Source organism: Anguilla anguilla, chromosome 1 (genome assembly GCF_013347855.1).
Source record: "Anguilla anguilla isolate fAngAng1 chromosome 1, fAngAng1.pri, whole genome shotgun sequence".
NCBI classification, from domain to species: Eukaryota; Metazoa; Chordata; class Actinopteri; order Anguilliformes; family Anguillidae; genus Anguilla; species Anguilla anguilla.
The window spans coordinates 48,004,494-48,025,698 of record NC_049201.1 but is presented as its reverse complement, the minus strand read 5'-3'; the positions used below and the strand labels follow the sequence as shown (position 1 = coordinate 48,025,698).

General features: G+C 43.8%; 1 protein-coding gene across 1 annotated transcript in view; it reads right to left on the bottom strand.

Moving 5' to 3' along the window:
- Nucleotides 1-21,205, bottom strand: part of si:dkey-12j5.1 (probable assembly chaperone of rpl4) — a 162,413-nt gene that overhangs the window by 21,054 nt on the left and 120,154 nt on the right. Inside the window, exon 10 of the mRNA XM_035404803.1 lies at nucleotides 12,914-13,018. Coding sequence (XP_035260694.1) covers nucleotides 12,914-13,018 — 105 coding nt within the window. The remainder of the gene's footprint in view (nucleotides 1-12,913; nucleotides 13,019-21,205) is intronic.

Below are 21,205 nucleotides of genomic sequence, written 5' to 3'. Positions count from 1 at the left end.
AATGTAAAAACACTCCAACAGGTCCCTCAGAATGGAAGGTGTTTCTTTTTTTCCATACATTTGTATTTTTATAAACTTTGGTGCCCAACATTGGGCCGAACATGTCAAATTTGCACCTTAAATTCGCACTTAATTTGGAATGTCCAATTATCAATTTTCAACTGCAGCCACATTCATGCATGACCTCCACTGATGAATTCGGAGAGCATGCGCATCTGCGGTTATCCTTCGAAACATGAGGCGTCGCCAGCTGCTTCCTTTTACACCGCATCCCACAGGCAAGCTCGCAGAGAGAGTCGGAGGAAGACCTTTCATATGTGGCCTTCGCATGCAGTCCACAGGCACCTGATTGACCAACGGGGGGTCACTAGAGAGTGATGAAATATGGGCCTCTGACCGACTGAACCTTCCCAAACCCTGGGCGGCGCCATTGTTATTTTTGCACCGCCCTGGGGAGCCTCTGGCCACAGCCGGCACCAGCACAGTCCAGACTCTATACACGACCATGGGGCTCATTCACGCACCACAGCATGGATGGTGCCTGTACTGAATGATCCACCCAGCAGCCCCTTACAGAACATGTTCCTACATGTTTTTTTTTTTTGTATGTAATGTTTGTATGTATGTATCATGTATTGTAAAGAGTCTTTGAGACCATGAAAAGCACCATATAAAATACATATATTAGTATTATTATTACTAACCAAAATGTAATATCACCAAAATGAAATATGTAATATTAAGGACTTACTTTTTTACATAAGTCCTTCATTGAGTCCCTTCTGGATGCTATTTCACTTAAATGTGTAACTTTAAAAAATGTGCAATAAAGAAAAGAAAAGGATTTGGCTCTGAATATTTGTGAAAATAGATGCTTCTTTAAAAAGCAAATTTTACTGGTGTGCGAAGGGTTAAAGCATGCCAACTAAACCAGGTCTGCTGAACACACGCACACCAAATCTGGCTTCCACTGAGGTCCTGTGAACCGGTGAGAAAGTATTATATGATCTGAAATGAAGTTATTAGGACTCATCGCACCTAACCTTATCTTATCTCACCCCGCATGCAGCCTAAAAGAGAATGAGCATGCAAGTTATCCTAGTGGCTCACATAAAGTACTTACATCCATCATTTTATTACACCTTTGCAGACATGCTTATTTACTTCCAATTTTCTGCAGCCACTTCAGATTTGGCATAATTATGACGCAAATAAAAGTTTACCAGGCTATTGAATAATGTCTGCATCTCTGCATTACCATAACCTCCACAGGCTCAGTCTCAAGGGGGGAAAAAAAACCCGGCGCTTGTAAGAAAACTCATTTGTTTTCCAAAAAAGCAAGACGCGCTGAACCAACTATATACTCAATCACAGGCCTAGAGCAACAATATGAAAAAAAACAAACAAAAAAAAAAACCGCCTGGCTCTGTTTACTGGTAAAAGATGCTTCCAACCTCTCCTCGAGGTGGACTTCAGCACGGTAGCTCGGAGGTGTCTATTTCAACAACTCACGAACACACGCGCTCTCATTCCGCTCCTCCATCAACATCCTAATCCAATGTGATAGCTGCAACCTGGGGTAATCTCTTCTCCCACCGCACATTTGCCTTCCCAATTATTTGCATGCACTTGACTGAAGGAATTCCACGCTATTGAATGTGGAAATTTCAGAAACGTAATTTGCGCCCCGCTATATTACAATACATCTTCATGCCGCGATGTACTGCATACAAGGCCGACTCCTCGTTTTTAATGGAGTGAAAAGCAATGCGTGCTCTGTACGCCCCGCACACTGCATTACATGACAGCAGAATGCGCAGGCGGAATGCCCTTTCATGTCCCGTGGCTTCGAGGAGCTAGCGATGAGGAGGTTAAGGGCAGCAGGAAGGACATATTGTCCTCAAAATTCATGTCTTGTCTTTAATCTCCACAGACAAATTTAAGAAAGGATTATTTTCTCTTTTTGGGGGTGGGAGGTGGGGGGGGGGGGGTACACGCAACACTTTTCATCGATGCGGGCAGCCAGCTAACACAATGTGACGCAGTGCGAAAGCAACACTTGCTTAGATTCATTAGCCAGTCTTATTTATGGCCAAACTGCGAAGCAGAAGACCCGAATAGGCCCTCAGGGCACTTTCATATACACCCACAGCAACTGAGCGCGCCTCTTTATGTTCACAATATGGACACTGTGGTTAATGTAAAAACTAACTGGAGCGGTAGCCTCCTCCTGAGAGGCTATTTTTACAAGCGCAGTCGGTAGTACAGTAAGTGCAGGCCGAGCCCAAAGTAACCTTGCAGTAAGTAGGTGTCAGCAGTAGATATGCGACGTCTGCTTCCCATTAAATACAAGGGACATACAAGCTCAATAACTGTCTCGGGACCATGTTCCCATTCACAGTCACACGTGCATAATACCAGTAACACATATTAGAAAATGTTTTCAGTTAGTACGTTTCAAGACAAGCTTTAATTGCTATACTACTGAAGTAAGGACTACTAATGATAGTCTGGGAGTAAAAGGTTCTCCATATAATGCTACAAGCTTTATTTAGCATGCAAGCTAGCAAAGGAGCATAGAAGAAACACCTCAAAGTGATGGCAGGAGGGTTCTCTCCCCAACAGAGAGACATACTGACAGCGGCCAGATACTAGGGCTGCACGATGAGGGCAAAACGTGTGATTAACATGTTGGATATTGCGAAGGTGATATAAATGCAATGAGAAATATTATGCCATTTTGATGTAGCCTATATGGAGACCCTGAAAATGAAAAGCCTATGTCAGCTGGGTAATGAAATCAGATGATGCTATTTTAAAGGATCAACCATAGGTATCGTTGCAATCTTCGTTTGGTCACAAAAGTAAAAAAGAACATCAGCGTATTCTCTCCTAAAACAAAATTCAACAAAGATCCATTGTAGCAGCAAAGAAAACTGCTTGCTTCAGTTCTAATTCTACCGATCTCTGATGCTCATCATACATTTTGTGGATGGCAACTTTGGAGAAACATGTTCAGGGGATCTGGTACTGTTTAGCCAACTTCTTTAATCAGCTCCAAAGGCCTATTTGGCAGCAGTATAAATATGCACCATATCCTTAACCAAGTAGGCCTAGTATATACTGTATACTTTGTCGAAGGCCTGGGGGGATGGTTCTGTTGTCTCTATGGTAACCAGATGCCAAACTCCTTTACATTTGCGAAAACATGATTGCGCCGGGTGAACTAACTGAGATGACATTTCAAAAGCACTTTTGTTAAAATGAATGACGTGAACAGAAAAAAAGAAGGTGGTCTTTCTGCCCCTTGACCTACCAAACAGTGGAAAAGCCAGGAGAATATGTTCTAGTTACGCAGATGCATGAAATGTTCAATTAAGACACACATTTAAAATATACAAGGATGTCAGACAACTGGGTCAATAAACTACACTGTACATGCAATACTTTCTTATTCATTCCTCCCAAATTCTTTTTCCTAAATCCACTCCATGTTTATCAACACCATTCAAAACCAAAATAAGGACCAAAAAAATGTATCAATGAGAATGAATTTTGGTGTCCCCTCAAGCTTTCCAATCACACTGCATGACAAGTAGTACACAAGTATGACAGTGTCCGCGACATTTAGAAAATGTGTAGTTGGACACTTTTTTCCAGTCGAAAATAGATTTTAGTTTTAGTTCGAGTTTGACATTGCTTGTGCCGTAATTCTAATATCACAGCCTTTTGCAATGTGTTTATAGTGAAAATTCGGATCGCAATGACAATTGAAAAAAAAAAAAAACAATACATCACGGAGCCCTACCAGATACCCAAACACCGGTATAATGATGTCACCGACATGTTGGGAACCATGAAAAACAATGCAACAACTTTCCATTGCCCATGAGCTAGTTTGGTGGCCACTAAATCATTTTTATCTAGCTGATAAGTTTTATTTTACAGTGCCTTCAGAAATGTCTCACTGCTCATTAATTATTTCTTGTCTTGCTGTCTTGCAAAGTCAATTTAAAATATATTTAAATGGGTTTTGCTACTCCAATATAAGTAACTCTCCATAACGTCAACATTTAATAAGATATTTAGATGTCTACAGAATTGGGCCTACATCAAAAATAAAAATGACTTAAGAATTCACCCCCCTCTGTATTAACAAAATAAATTGGGACAGGTGAATTTAATTTGATAAATAACACTAAATAAGTTAACGAGTTAATGTCCACCCATGTTGATTTCAAATTGCATGATTGCAGAACAAATATCACAAATTCATGAGGTCTAGCGACCAAAACGACAGATTCAATCAGTCATGCTGTCATGAAGACAAAGGTGAAGTAGGCAAAAAGATGGAAGTTCAAGAGACCAGTTACAACACTGATAGAGTTGCAGAGCTCATAATCTGACATGGGAAAAACAGTCCAGAGATCAACAATCTCTTTAGGACTTCACAAAATTGGACTCTTTGAGGAGAACAAGTTTCAGTCTGAAAGAGATCTGCATTCAGGGTGAAGATTTATGCTCTGAAAGGACAATGACCTAAATCACATGGCAAAAAACTACAAAGGAATGGCCTACAAACAAGAACGTCAGTATTCTGGAATGGCCCAGCCAAGTTCCAGACATAATGTGCTTAAGAAAAGCTGCGGTACAGTATGACCTGAAAATTCCCTGTCTATCTACACTGAGGGAATGGGCAAAAATCCCAAAATCGAAATGAACTCACACTCCCATGCTCAGCTTAAAAAAAAAATATATATACATATATATATTTTTACATGCTTTATATACATAACATAACATAGCTATTATTAAAATATTTTGATGTATTGAAATGTTAAAGAGTAACAACAGGAAATGTGAAAACAGGGGGTTTAATGTGGGTGAATACTTTCTGAAGGCACAGTATCACCAGAAATCAGAACAAAATTATTTTTCATAAGATTGTCTTGGTTGGTCGGTCATGTTTTGCCTACACTATACCCAGAGAGGCTGAATAAATGACTTTGCCCTATTTGTTTTTTTACATACTAGTTTTATTCAGTTGCTTCTTAGGGTTCTTACAGTTCATTCCACATATTGGCTTATCCAAAGATTTCAAGGTCAGTTCATTGTATACATCCTGATGACATTTTTCTGTACATTACTGCACCTGCACGGTGTCCATTTTTTACACATCTCCCATCCGGAGTTGGGTAACACTTACAATAAGGTCACATGAATTGGCATTAAGTTACACAGCTGTTAACATGAATTAATGATGTACAAATACATTTAATTAAACATGAAATCTAGTTAGTAGTTAAAAAATACATTAACTATTGTATTAGTTACATGATTATTTATACACTATCAAAACATAAGATAAACTTATAAGTAGTTAACCATTAGCAACATTAACTTTTTGATGATGTCCAAAATGCATTAACAAAGCTTTACAGATAAACTTTTCAGTAGTTAGTAGTTAGCAACTACGTTAGTCAATGCCAGTTCATGTGACCTTATTGTAAAGAGTTATCCAGAGTTGGTATCATAGTCAAACTCAGGGAAAATAAATTCTACATGCAGAACAGTCAAGCGTTGGAGCTAGCAACATGCTAATTCAATTGCACATAAACTATAAGTGTTGCCTTGACACATAAGTCATAGTCATAAGCAGGATAAAGGCAGCAGTGCAAACAGTCAATGAAGACCATTTCTGAAATATACAAATTGTCCTCTGAATGAACAATGACAGGAAGGGGGTGGGGGGTTTTAAAATACAAATGAGAAAGACTTTCTTCAAGGACAAGTGCCTGGGTGATGAGGCTTTCTGCGATTGTTTTCAGACAGGGCACAAGCCATTTTGTGAATACTCAAATCCTGCTGCAGAGGAAACGCGGTTTGTCCTTGTTCCTTTTCGCCTACCACATTTTCAGCAGCTGGGGTCTTTGCAAGGCATGAAAAACTTGTGCCGCCAGACATTGATTGGTGCTATTTTCTATTCGGCCCTGTGACTACAATGCTGCGGGGAGAAAATCAATAGTAAATACGACGTGAAATGGAATCTAGAGCTGCGCTTGAGGCAAGAATTCAGTCGGCGGCACAGCCTGGGTCCAGCAAAGCCTGCTAGAAGGGAGGGAGGGAGGGAGGGAGGGAGGGAGAGGAGGAAACCGGAAGCTTCCAGAAGTCAGCCTCAGGAGGCCAGACTAAGGCTGTTACTGTTGCTTTGAACAGGATGTGACTTTTCTTCCCCAAACAGGTGACTCATCTAAAAGCAGTAGTTGGGTTGTGGTGCAGTTATTCTCCATCTTTGTCTGTCAACTCCAAATTATGACCAATAAATGGCTGTAGTATCAACCAGGTAGGGAGCAGGACTGGGTATCATTCAAATGTTTCCTCTACTAGCACAAGTACTTCAGATACTATTTTGATACCGGTACCCAAATGGGATACCCCATGGTTATTGCCTTTTCCATAAGTTTTTATTGTGATAATGTTTTTAAATTTTATTTCCAATTGATCATTTGTCAAGCCCTGCCAATCCTAAGTTACTGTTGCTCAGTCAGTCAGGTTTTTGCCTCTGACAGAAATTTTCCATCAGAAATGATGCAAAAGCCATCAAGCTCATCACAGTCTGTATTCTAGTGCACTCAAACTAAAGCTTACAATAAGCATTTGTTTATCAGGAGAGGTTTGGGCACTTCATGGTCACATTATTCATATCATTGTAATTTTATTTATGTGCAGTTGGCTGCCTAACTATAGCTAGTGCCAGGTTCGTCCTGCATGCTGATGGAATTGTTCATTAGGCGCACCTTTGACGAGTGCAAACAAAGGTAGGCAGCAAGACGGATGAATTAAACAAGATAGGTATCATTGATTTCTATCTACCTTGCAAGTATCAGGCAAACTAGCTAGCTAAATTAATCAATGTTGCCATTCACAAAAGATATTAGCTAGCAAGCTCACAACATTAAAAAATAAGAAAAGTGCAAGAAAAAGAGCAAACCTCTGATCATCTGGTTGCCAGCGTTGTTCTTGTGTCAACAGTAGAAATGGCATAGCACAGCACTCCGGTGCAGTGTCTGTACAGTCCAGCTGGCCTACTGCAGAGGCAGTGCAGTGGCTATACAGCTCAGCTGGCCTACTGTAGAGGTGGTGCAGTGGCTGTACAGCTCAGCTGGCCCACTGTAGAGGCAGTGCAGTGTCTGTACAGCACAGCTGGCTCACTGCAGAGGCAGTGCAGTATCTGTACACCTCAGCTGGCTCACTGCAGAGGCAGTGCAGTGTCTGTACAGCTCAGCTGGCCCACTGTAGCGGTGGTACAGTGTCTGTGCAGCTCAGCTGGCCCACTGTAGAGGAGGTGCAGTGTCAGTACAGCTCAGCTGACATACTGTAGAGGAGGTGCAGTGTCAGTACAGCTCAGCTGCCCTACTGTAGAGGCAATGCAGTGTCTGTACAGCACAGCTGGCCTACTGCAGAGGCAGTGCAGTGGCTATACAGCTCAGCTGGCCTACTGCAGAGGCAGTGCAGTGGCTATACAGCTCAGCTGGCCTACTGCAGAGGCAGTGCAGTGGCTATACAGCTCAGCTGGCCTACTGTAGAGGTGGTGCAGTGTCTGTACAGCTCAGCTGGCCCACTATAGAGGTGGTGCAGTGGCTGTACAGTCCAGCTGGCCTACTGCAGAGGAGGTGCAGTCTTCGTACACCTCAGCTGGCCTACTGCAGAGGGGGTGCAGTGGCTGTACAGCTCAGCTGGCCCACTGTAGAGGCAGTGCAGTGGCTGTACAGCACAGCAGGCTCACTGCAGAGGCAGTGCAGTATCTGTACACCTCAGCTGGCTCACTGCAGAGGCAGTGCAGTGTCTGTACAGCTCAGCTGGCCCACTGTAGAGGAGGTGTAGTGTCAGTACAGCTCAGCTGCCCTACTGTAGAGGCAATGCAGTGTCTGTACAGCACAGCTGGCCTACTGTAGAGGCAGTGCAGTGTCTGTACAGCACAGCTGGCCTACTGTAGAGGCAGTGCAGTGTCTGTACAGCTCAGCTGGCCTACTGTAGAGGGGAAGTAAGTGGCGACGGGCTGCATGCAGAGAAAGTGATGTGCTCGGGTGGGATCTCGTGAATGTACAGTTTTCTAAAAGACCGAAGTAAGGAGTAAAAAGTGGCCAGGCACGGCTCCTGCATTCTCCTGAGTGAAGTCAGTGTCACGCCGATGGCAGAACAAGAAAAACAATCGCAGGTAACAGACATTGCAGACTAGCTTATTTTTTACCATTTCATCTTTATGGCTGATGTTTTAGCTTTGCAGAAATCTATAGTAAGACCGCAAAGGGCCACTGGTGCTACTTTGAATAGCCGGTTGGGTACTGTGTTCTGTGTCAGGAAACTCAAAGGCAAAGTTAAGCTTTGTGTATTTATTCTGTAGATCCTTATATTCCTAAATCCTTGCCCCTTCCCACACTGACTAACTGAGGTACAGTACATGCAACTGCTTGTGATATCTTAGTAAAGACATGTCAGTTTTCAAAAAATCCCAAAAAGTTTTTTTTATCAGATTTTAATCTATTTGCATAAGCCGTTGTCCGTATCAAATAAAAAGTGACGTCTCACTTCTTCAGAACAACTAATCCACACCATTAAACTCCATTATGCCTGTGATTAATAATATATGAAGGCATTCTTGCCATCTTCTTGCTTTGAGATGACCCTCTGTTCCTAAATTTACCTCCTACAATGGTGCTGGGAGTCAAGCTATTTGTCAGTAGACTGACACCGGTTCCACCGGTTCTCCTTTCTTTAAACTATCTATATTTTAGTTATTTAAAGGATGACCCTCTTAAGCTACTCACAGTTCTGAACACTGATGCAATATAAGATGAATACAGGTTTTTTACCATTTTATTTTACAGGTGCTGGTTGCCCAGAAGTGGCATATCTTCAACTGATTTTGAGTAACGTGAAATACTACTTTTTTGGCATGCGCCCCCCCCCCCCCCCCCCCCCCCGGCCCCAAATCTATCTTGTCGTTTTCAGATTCAAATTTTAAGATCTAGCCCTCTGATTAATATTTCAAGGGGTTCTGGTAACAATTCTGAAGAAGAACGAGCAATGGATCGTGGGTTGTCATCACCATGCCAGTCTAATACTGACAGATGTCCTTGTTTCCTCTTCCACGGACTACTCTAGCACAATAAAGCCATCACTGGGAAAGGAGTGGGAGACAACATCCTAAAAAATAATTTCTGTGATTAATCTGAGGAAAAGGAAGAGATATCCAGGATTACAACCAATTCTGCACAGGAGACTTGCAGTTTCGCCTTGGCTTCCCCGTGTGACATCACTTAGATGTTTAGTGTTATTAAAAATAGACAACACCAGTGCCTACACGCAAAGTTGCGATGACACAGAGTAAGGCTGGATGTACGAAGGTTCTGTGATGCGTGAGGTATAGCAAATGGCCTGCGTGTGAAATCGGAAGGCCTTAAGTTCAAGCCTGGTCTCCGGTAAACAAAGATCTTCAGACTTCAGTGCATCTTAAACAGAGAACACAGAGACAAGGACACAGTGTGCCATCTCCAGTTTCCTGTTTTTTTTTTTTTTATCTGAGAGAAAAGCTGCATTTGGAATGAACTGGAATTGCCTCCAGGGTTATTAGGAAGAATCAAAGGCAGTTACGACTTTGGATGGGAAGCCATTTGTACTCTTCTGTCATTTTTAAATATTCATCAGCGCCGGCCCCCATTTGTTACAGGCACCTGACTGGCTGTCGGGGAACACCAGCGGGGAGCGGGGAGCGAGGGGGAGGGGGAGGTCCGCTTCGCCAAGGTGTGGAGGAGCGCGAGGTGCCGAGCGGCGTTGGCGGCGCGGTGACACCCGTCCCCAGCTGTGCGCGCGGCGCTGGCCTCGCCGGCGAACAGCGGGGGAGCTGTTGGCGCCAGACAACAAGCCGTTCGCGGCGGCCGAAACGCCCGCGGCGTCGAGGGAGCGCGAGAGGCGAGCCAGGACAAGCGGGCGCCGACGCGACGCCTTCGCTCGCCGCTGCGCTGCACCCGCTGCGGAACCCGTGTTCCCCGTGCCCTCCCGCTATTCTACGAGAGGCGACGCAGAACCTGGACCTCCGCTCCTCTCTCCCCGTGCCTGGACACGGCGCCATTCACACGGAACACGATGCTCTGCGCGGGCAGGGGCACCTGCGCACTTAGCGACATAATGAAAGCACTGTCACCGCCGGCATTTAAAACACGGCCGTTAACTGTTCTCAGTAACAGGCCTGATGAAAATCATTTGAGAGAGAAAATCATCTCCATTAGGCCAGATGGAAATTCAAGGTCTGTACAGCCGACAGATTTCTGGGGGCCCCCACTTCTCCTTAAGCCATCATTGCAATTTGTTTTTATAATTTACAGCAGATGCCCACTATTTCAACAGCAGAAAAACTTATGCCTGCACAAGTACGATAATTTAAATCGCAGATGTGTAACTTTGTGTTTTTATCCGAAGAAAGAAAAAAGCTAAATTAAGAAAAAAGCAGGCTCTCACTTTATTTTCACTTCAGCGCTGCTTGTAAACAATATTCGGTAGCTGGCATAAAGCCGTTCTCCATACTTTTTTTTTTTTTCCTAAGTTCCAATTTGCTTAGCGATTAACAGCTCATGCGGCAAAGGAGCTATTAGCCCATTAAAGTCCACTGGACAAAATTTTGACTAGGCTCCTCTCTAATCAGGCGTTAAAGCAGCGATTTGGCCTTCAGGTGTTTGTTTCGTAACTGTGAAAACTGCCAAAGGAAACAGAAAAAAACAGAACTTTGTTTAGTGGAGTAGGAGCATGCGAGCCTCCGATTAAAGGTGGAATAAATAATTGAAATGTTTCATGCAGTGCTAACGAGCATAATTAAATATTCAGCGTACTGAACTCTTGCCAACGCAGAAGAGGATTTGAGGGCTTATTTCCATATTTTGTGTTGGATGTGCTGAATGCACTCCCCCCCCCCCCCCCCCCCCAACCCCCAGCATAGTTAAAAATTAATACGACTGTGAAAACAAAGACCTGTCCTTCCACCCCAACATTCAGCAGTGCAGATAAACTGAAGTGCATGTATTATCTAGGCACCGGAGTTTGCAGCTACAGTTAAAGATTTGTTTTAAGGTATAATGGCACAGTGTGTAAGAGCCGGCCTGTGAGATAATCAGAAGAGGCAGTCCTTGTATTGATGCCAGCGCCGCTCAATTTTCTGCTGACAGGGGGGGTTTAGCATTCACTTCAATAAATCCCAGGGAAGCTGCGCTGAGCTGATATTTATTGAGCGCGCGGAGGCGGAAGGGCCCGGAACACCGAGCCCGAAGCGGGCCGGCACAAACCCCCGCAATAAAAGGACCTGATTGGCCGGATGGGAATTAAAGAGCGTTTCCCGCAGACTGCCGTGAGGAAGTTAAGGTTTCGTAACGAGCCTGAGAAGCCAGCACGGCGTAGCGCGGAGAGCCGGGTAAAAGAAGGCCAGCGAGCGAAAGCGCTAACGAGCCGCGCCCGGCGGCGAGCGGCCGCGCCCGAGAACGCGGTCTGCATCCGCGGCGCGGGTTTGGACCCCGGTAATCTCTTTCACCTCACATTCAGGTTGGGTCGGGGAGGAGGGGGGGGTGTCGGGGCCTTATGTTTGTTCCTTTTTTTCCGCAGGAAAAAGGCAGTGCTTTCGCACGGTGCCCGGGCAAATCTTGTCAGAGTTCAATTACAAACGCGACATCGAAGGACCTGGAGCGTCACTCAGCCTTCACCGGGTTCGCCTCCCGACGCACCGCTGCACATACATCTGTATCTCCCCGCCGCTGATATTGTCAAATCCACTGAAGACTAAGGAGACGAGGCACAAAAAAAAAATTTGACAGAGGCTGGGCATTACAGTCCAAGGATAAGACTAGACCGTAGAGATGACAGAAAAAAAAACAGTCTATCTTTCACTGAAGGTAATAAGATTTGCAGAGCCCAGTCAGATACGGTGCTGGTGCTCCAGCTCAAAAAGATGAGACAACTTTCATTTCCAGCACACACATTTCTACTGAGCGTGCTCAAAGAGGAGGACGGCCATTTCTCTGAGAAATACCACGATGTGCGCTAGGTATCCTCATTCTCCTTTTGTTACGTTCGCGTGCCAGCCAGACGTGACATATTGGCAAAGTCTCGATTTGATCTTGAAAATGGCCGTTGTGTCAGAGCGCGCTTCACTGCTCCGTTGGGCCGAGCTGTGGTTTAGGAAACTGGCCGGCGTGCTCGCCCGCGTTGAGACTCAGAGTCCCGCTCCCATTTGCAAGGTCAGGGGTTCCTCGCTGTTCCGGGATCAGTCCAGCTGCGGCGCGCTCGCCCGTGTTGAGACTCAGAGCTCAAGGTCAGGGGTTCCTCGCTGTTCCGGGATCAGTCCAGCCGCGGCGCGCTCGTCAGAGCGCCCGCAAATGAAAGCTGAAGAGCGGCGCATCTGCTCGGCGGTCACCAGACTCCCCCCAGCACACGTTAGAGGACAGTGCGCGTTCAGCGCCCCGTGGGGCGTCTGCTCTCTCTTACAGCCGTAAGGTTCCTCCACAGAGCACAGGGGAACCATTCCCCAACATTATGACACGCACCAATAATCATTCACACACACATGCGCACCCACACACCCGCGCACGCGCACATGCACACACACAAACACGCGCACTCACACAATGCGAATCACGTGCACACAGCCAGTCCCACTGCAATGAGAAAACCGCACGAGGACAGCGCAAGTGCACAGGACTTACTCATGCTTCACTGACACGCCTATTATCAATGGACAAACTGCAGAAAATCACTACGTACTGCACCGTGCCAACATTCACCAATGCTTTGTTCAATGACTAGCCGCTGAATGCACCCAAATGGGTCACAAAGCATCCTTAACGAAAGCACAGAACAGTCACCCACGTACCTTTTTGGCTTTGGTTAGGTACGTCCGCGCAGACTCTTTGAAGGTCTCGGGCTCCTCCGGCTTCTCTGCCTGAAGATAGCAGGCCCATCCCAACAGATACCAAACCTACAGGACGAGACAAAGAGGAAGCAGCCCTTCAGGTTGTGCGCCGTACAATTAAGTGAGGCGTGCTAGGCAGAGAAGACATTAATAACTGTCACAAGCAATGTCAGCGTGCGGGAGTGAAATTTATACCCGAGCGCACAGACAACACTGAAAAAACCAAACTTGGCGGAGACATAAAACAGCTGTCCGGGGGGAAATATCAATTCTTTGCATGGAGTTGTTTTTCTCCCCCCGCTTCTGCAGCTTCTCCACCAATCACGGCGTCCGCTCAGCCGCAAGGGGTGCATGTCTTCCCCATAGGAACCCCGCCCCCTGGGGGTAAGGCAAACTTGTCATGTTGCGAGAGGCCTCTGCTTACACAGCACAAGGAATAATTGGGGGAAATAAATATCCCCGGCGAAACAGGAAGAGGGAGAGGCAGAGGAGTCCTTGAGTTCGATCCGAAATAAGGCTGAGGGGCATACTGGAGGACAGAGAGCTGGGGGGCAGGACAGTGGGCTGAAGCTTCACCCTCAGGGCCACATGAGTGATTCAAAGGTGACATCGCGCATAGACGCAAATCGCCATCCCTCGCAAAACCACACCACTGCCGCCAGTAGCACAGTAGCTTTGACTTTCTATGTTCATTCTCAGGAGAATACCTGGAGAGAGAGAGAGAGAGAGGGAGGGAGGGAGGGAGAGGGTGAGAGAGGGAGGGAGGGAAGGTGAGAGAGGGAAGGAGGGAGATAGATAGGGAGAGGAAGAGAGCGAGAACGTGAGAGGGTGAGTGAGGGAGAAAGTGAGAGAGAGGGAGGGGGAGAGAAGGTGAGAGGGTGAGTGAGAAACAGAGTGAGTGAGAGGGATGGAGAGAGAGAGAGGGAGAGAGAGAGAATCAGAGAGAGAGGGAGGGAGAGAAAGTGAGAGGGTGACAGAGAGAGAGAGAGGTAGAGGGAGAGAGAAAGTGAGAGGGTGACAGAGAGAGAGAGAGGTAGAGGGAGAGAGAAAGTAAGAGGGTGAGTGAGAGAGAGAGAGGGAGGGAGGGGGCGAGTGAGAGTGAGTGAGTGAGTGAGAGAGAGTGAGAGGGTGAGTGAGAGAGTGAGTGTGTCAGAGATACCATCTATGGGGCGACCGAAAAGAAATCCGAAACAACTTAGTGAATGTAAAGTTAAGAATGAATGTGGCTCACGGCAGATAAGCAGGAGACCAATTTGGGAAGATGATGAGTTGGACTGATATGCACTGTAATGACAGCGCCGAATATTGAGTTTTCCCTTTAATGACTTTCGGCTTCTTCAAAATAGACACAGAAAAAGTGAAGACAGCTTTTCTTTTTTGTTTGCATAATGAAGCTCCTCATAATGCATTACGAGCAGAGGCTTCGAACACTCATACACTCACTCTGATTAAGTGCTAAACATTTCCACTGACAACAAAATAAATGCTCGGAATGTCATTACATTAGCTCAAGAATAAAATTCCCCATTACATTCAATTAGTCAGCTAAACTAAAGGCTGCTTCCTTTTGAAACAAAATGACAATTAATGTCAAGATGATGTTGGAGGGCAGACAAGGGAACAACAATGACAAAAAAAATAACTTCTACATTAGAGCACGTTCTAGTTTTGTTCAGCCCTGAGAAATTTCCGCCTGTCCATCTTTGATTCATTTTGTTATCTGTAACAAAACAACAGAGCCAAACCCAGTCATTGTATTCTTTGGCATCCTTTCAAAGAGAGGTGATGCCGTTCACTTGAGCATCATGCATTTGTGTTCTCAACTGCCACCCTTCGTGTTGATTGTTCTGGCTTGGGACCACTGTCAAGTGTAAGAGATGGTTAACATCATTTTGGAGTATGTGCTTTCCACAATGTCTCATATGTCATCACTGTCATCCTCAGCCCCCTTGAGCAGAATGTGCAAGAGAGGAAAAAAAAACTGTTAAATGCTTTGCAATCTTATGCCGTGAATTTTGAGGTGCAGTACACCTTTGTCTATTTGTCTTTTTTCCCAGAATAGCTAAATAAAGAGCTTATCACACAATGTCTGTAGCCTGTCAGTCTACTAAAGCCTGATAATTACTGGAAAGGAGACAGAGAGTTGTCTGGTGCTTATTCACTTTTAATTAGTCAACAATTCTGATAGAATTCAGAGTCTATATCTTCAAGATATCATTTTATTTACTTAACTGCACAGGCCTACGGTATAGAGTAACTGGCACCAGAGACTGGCACTAGAGTACCTGGCACCAGAGACTGAAGACGGCTTGCCATGGCATATGGTGCAGGTTTCCAAATTCATCTCTCCAAAATGTATTGTACTGGGCTGTGGCTGTGTCTGTCCGTAGTGGCACAGTGTTTTGGCATTACCACCTGCTCCTCTGACCCACCACCCATCCAGGAGAAAAGCCTGACCCGTCCTGGTGCTCAGTGTGAAGCAAAGCTGGAGAAAATGCTCTGCAATGCCTTTGAGTGGGTCTTCTGAGTACTCGAGTAGATGGCAATCATATTAGTGTAGAACAAATCACAAAATGGCCGACCCCTACTCAGAACAGAGGATGACCTCCTGCCAGACCAATGTGATAGTGTTCACACCACTTTTAGCATGACGTCTTATCCTTTTTAAGTGGAAAGCAGCCAGACCCCCTGCCATTTTACAATGGATCAAATATAGTTATGTGCTTTCAGACTGAAAAACTAAGCAGCACTATATGTGGATCAAAATTCAATAAGACCAGATTGTCCTTTACTGAATTTTTTTCAGAACTTACAAAGGCCTATCTTTACCCTATTCACAATCGATACACTTAAACCACTAGACCACCTACTCTCTTACTTTTTCCACACATAGTAAGGTGCTTTAATACCAACTCTTATTTATTTATTTTATCTTAGGGCCAACCTCCAGATTTATGAATTAAATTCTTTACTGTGTATGGTGTGCCCTGCAGGAGGATCAATACCAGGTATCAAATTCAATTTAAAATGAATAAAGTTCAAAGGACAGCTTTTGCAAAGTGAAAAAAGACTTGTTTGTGAAAATATCAAATAAAACAGTTAGAATGGTATTCTCTGTTTGTATTTATTTATAAAAGATAAAAAATTAATTTCTATTCTGTCAATTAGTCATTAGTTCACAGGTGTCAGAAGCCAGTCCTGGAGGGCTATGGGTGTATGCTGGTTTTTGGTGCATTTCAGCACCAGTGACTCATTTAAGATGCTGATTGGCTTGTTCTCAAGGCCTTAACTGGTTGCTGCTTGAAAGGAAACCATGAAAACTGGCATACGCTTTGACCCTTCAGGACTGAAGTTTCACATCCCTGTATTGGTAAGCCATTACAGATAGTACTGGAGAAGGGGGAAGAAAAATATCAGAAGAAAGTATTGTAAATGATATCATCAATATCTTTACGTGCAGGCATTTACTTCCAGACCAGATAGTACTGCATCTTTTGGAACACATGGTGAGATATTTCATCCTAACTTGAGGATGATATTACTGCAGTCTTTTTACACACAAAATATAACCATTCGATAGATAGCATGTAATACTAAATATCAACTGTCTACGAAATTAAAAGGAAAGAAAACTTAAATTAGTGTGTCAACAGCTAAATATTTTAAATGGTACAGTAACGCAGCATGATTATAATACTTTAACAAACCCCTCTTTATAGCCACATATTACAAATTATAAAATGGGTTCCACTCATTTTCAGTGGAGGCATGCAATCACTGGTCCTTATTTGCCCATTTAATGACTGTCCTACAGTTAAAGAACAGACTGGGAAATGCTAATAGTACATACTTTTTTTCGGTTGTTATGAGATAGTGGCATCCTTGGAAACCTTAATCTCTGAATCGATCCGAATTCAGTAGCTTATTGTGGCTTGTTTCACACTTATGCAGGCAAGTACAACTTGATTCAAAACAACAGTTTTACTGGCTTCAAAGCAGGAATGCAATAAAAGCAATAATGTAATGATGACATCTGAAATATCCATAGCAACACACAAGGTTGTTTCGGGATATGGGTTCTGCAGCCACCAATCGGATTACAGAAGTCTATGTCAGCAAAGTTAAACATGTTTTCCAGAAGCCCTACCGGAAATTGAGTGTCTGGAATTGAGACCAGACAAAACTGGTCATCTGATATGGCATTTCAATAGTATTCCCATCAGCCACTTCACCAACATCTAATAAACCTCATAGGCAATGACTCTGCAAAAAAACTATGCAAGAATTAAGTTTATAAGAGAGGAACATCACATTGGCATGTCAAAATATCTGCACATAAATATAGGATTGATTTTAAAATAGTAAAGATAATGACAAGCAGCTGATAGGATGAATGCCAATGTGTGTGTACACATGCACGCGCACGCACGCGCACGCGCACGCACAAACACACATTTCTGAGTAAACATATTAACTTCCCATCAACAACATCTGGAGAAATCTGTTTAAATCTTAGAAGTGCAATCTCACAGAACAGGACATAATATGTATCACGCACTGTGCGTTTGTATCATCATCTCCAGATTGTAAAATCGTTATTATTTCTTATTTCATTTATTTGTTTGGGGTGAAACATCCTTTAAGAGTGAAATGCAGCATACATAAATACAACTAAGTAGGCAAACCAATAAACCCAACATTTCCTAGTGAACATTTAGTTAGCGACACAGATATGGCAACATGAGAAACTCAAGTGACACTAACCAGCTTACCATCTGTGTTACAGTCGGTCACATCAATAACCAGGATTGCGCTCAGTCCACTGCTCCGTCTTTCCTTATATCTCCAGAATAATTGGAAAGCCACACTTTATGACTGGCAAGAGAGTATAAACTGTCCAAGATGACAAATGCTTACAACTAACTGTTCAGACCTCTCTTTTCAGATGGAAATTCAATTTCTTTCTTTTTTTTTTTTTGGAGCAAAGCAAACTTGCGCTTACTGTCTGCAAACTGCAGCTGCAAAATGGGCTAAAAATAAACTACCAACAGATTAATACAAAGCCAAGTCAATCACATTTATTCCATATATTTTTACTGTAAATAACAACTGTATTCATAGTGTAACCAAACAGTATTACACGTTTATTACTGAAAAATATCACTTCATTCTAACAGTATAATTTTCCACTTTACAGTGTCACATTTTTATTGTAAATGACTATTTAAACAGGCTAGCATCTCACCACAGTATTGCAACTTTGATACAATATAATAATTATCATATTCTAAGGGTGACCTTGCATAAAATTATATCACATCTATTACACTAAGTCGCCTTTATATTTATTACATTGTAAAAGTGTCTACTAACAGTAAAGTATTACAGCAACCTTTCATCTCACAATTACATTTTTCATAATATTTATCTCTGTGATATCACAGATTAATTTACATACAAACATAAATTTGGTGTGCGCATGATGTGTCATAAGTAGTAGTGCAACTACTAAATCCTTATCACATGTTGTATGGATTCAAGCATGCTTCCCCAATATGTAAAAACTAGGGATGTAATGATTAATTGATTAGCATCAATTTCAATGAGACAATTCTACTGCAGTGATTTTGAAAGATAAAAATGGATTCACACTGTTCATTTTAGTGACATTACATTTATGCAGCAGATGATATTATGCAGAGCTAACACTATAAAACAAGTGCATTCACATGATATACAGTATATGGGAAATAGTACCAAACCTGGCGAACAACATTCCCAGACCAGAGTGCACATGTATCAGAGTGTGAGTGCAATATGCACGCAGTGACAAGATGCAGCTCTAACGAGACTCGTCAATGCATTTTTAATTCTCACACCCACTGTAATAAATCCTGTGTACTCCGTGAGGGAAACAGCAGAGACTGAGGTGGTTATGGCAAGCCCTCAATCTCCTTGCTGAGAGAACCTATACGATACCCCGCACACCGCAAAACATCACTTGTGAACACATTTTTCTTTCTGAGGGGGGGGGGGGCAAAATGTTTTCAATACATACAACATTTACACATTCAGAATAAGGGTTCTTGGGCTTCTCTCCCTAGGGGTACCCCACTAGGTCATTTGTGGTACGCTCTGGTAGGTGTGAAAAGTGTGAAGGCTCCCACATTGAACAATTTTGTGCAACAACGAAGAACCCTTGAACTAGATAGGGTTCCTGTATGGAGACCATGAGGAGCCTTGGAGCCCTTCTGAGGGTGCAGCACAGAAATAAGGTACTCCAGACAAATGGCTGAGCACAAAAAGTAAAGGCACAGCTTCAACCCTGATGTCACAGCATGGTGGCATTCCACCTGGCTTGGAATGGACATCACTTCCTTTCATATTTCAAGCAAAAGTTGCCTAATAAATCAAAACATTCTCAAGAAATGACCACGCCAAAGGGAAAATTTACTTGCAAAGTGCCCCAACTGCACGATGTTGAGGAGAAGGATGGCTTTCGTGACTTCAGTACACGAAAGCCTCCGTTCCCTCAAAAACACTATTTTTCAACCGATGTTCTGCTAATGGCAAATTCAGTCCTGTATTCAACCACATTTATGAATCACTGTGTCTCAAAGTTTATCACATAAAAAGTCGTTTGTCTTTAAAAACATCCTGCCCAGGCATAGGTGCCTGGCCCACTGAGCTGGCGGAAATAAAAGGGCCTGCTTATCTTCAAGCCGCTCCATTCCCAGGGCCCCCCCTCTGATCGCGGATGAGCAATCGGGACTGTGTTTCATCCACGCAAGTGTCATGGCTTTGATGTGCCCCGCGTCAGAGGCAAAACCAAGCGCTCAGCGGTTCTGGGGTGTCCGCATGTGGCCCCCTTTCAATGCTAAATTATTGCTGATAGAATATTTCTGATCAAAGGGCAGGAAGGATGCAGCTCAACAAAAAAAAAACGCTAGATCAATCCCAACCTTGAAGTCAGTCAGGGATTGAAAGGAAATGCAATTTTTCCCCCCATCAAAAGCTCGGCATACCAATCTGCAATGCTAAATAATGTTTTTTTTCCTCCCTCCATAAAGGGGTTGGACAGGGACCTGGGTACATCCTTTTCTTCATCAGTCCTGTTTGTACCCCCCTCAGAGGCATGGGGGAAGCAAGTTTTGATCAAAAAAAGTAATAATAATGATTTATAGGCAGGCTGCACATATCAGGGAACAGACTGTAAAACACAAAGTGCGGTAATGTCCCCTGCAGACCATCCACGTCTACCCCACCTGAGCAGCTGTATGGTAGGCAATACCCACACTCATCATTTCAGGCCTTCTGGCACAGCCATTTTCCTCTCGCACACCTACACTGCTCTCTCACAAAGCAGGAATATTTAGGACCCGGTCACACTACGGTGAGCATGAGGTTATGAAAGCCCAGAAAAATCCACAGTTCAGACACCCCTTTATACGGCTGTGTACTGTGGTTTCAAAGAAGAGTTTGGAACACACGCACGCACGCACGCACGCACGCACGCACGCACGCACGCACGCCTTTATTTTTTTTTTTTTTAATCATAATAATCTTCAAATAATCAAATTCTTTTACAAACTATTCTGGAATGGTGTTCCGGGCTTTTTCTAGGACCATCTAGAGTTTGTGCCACTTGCTAGAACTCTAATTTGAACTCTTTTATTTGCGAGTCCTGTGTAGCTTCAATCATGCCAAATATTAAAATGTTCTGCATGGGTAAAAGGTAAATCACGCTTCACCAAATTACTATAGTCCTTTGGATTCAAATTTTGCAGGGACAAAAATCAGCCAGAAACTTATCAGGCTCTTGTTTGCAATACAAAAATGAGTAGGGTGGAAGAAATGCAAGAAATTTGCTGTAATGGCAGCAGGGGAAAAAAGAAAAGAATCTGGTGTTTCACCCAAATACACAGTCCAATGAAGCAAAGCACTGAACTGTTATAAATGAAAGTTCACAATACCCTTTAAAAGAGAAAAATATTTTTCAGACTGCTGGCACGTTGTTAGTAACAACAGGAGCAGGTGCTCTGAAATACCTCAAGTGCCATTAGGACGAAATACGTAGAAGTGAATAGTGGTTTCCACCCGCGTCCCAGTGAAGTGAACTTTTCCTGTTGCTTACTGCAGTTCTGAATCCTGCAGCCGCGGGAGCCATTCTGGCTCTGCGACGTGCACGAGCGTGAGGAGAATGCCGATCGCGGTCCCCCCGGGATGGCTCTGGCAGAGGGTCAAAGCGAGCTC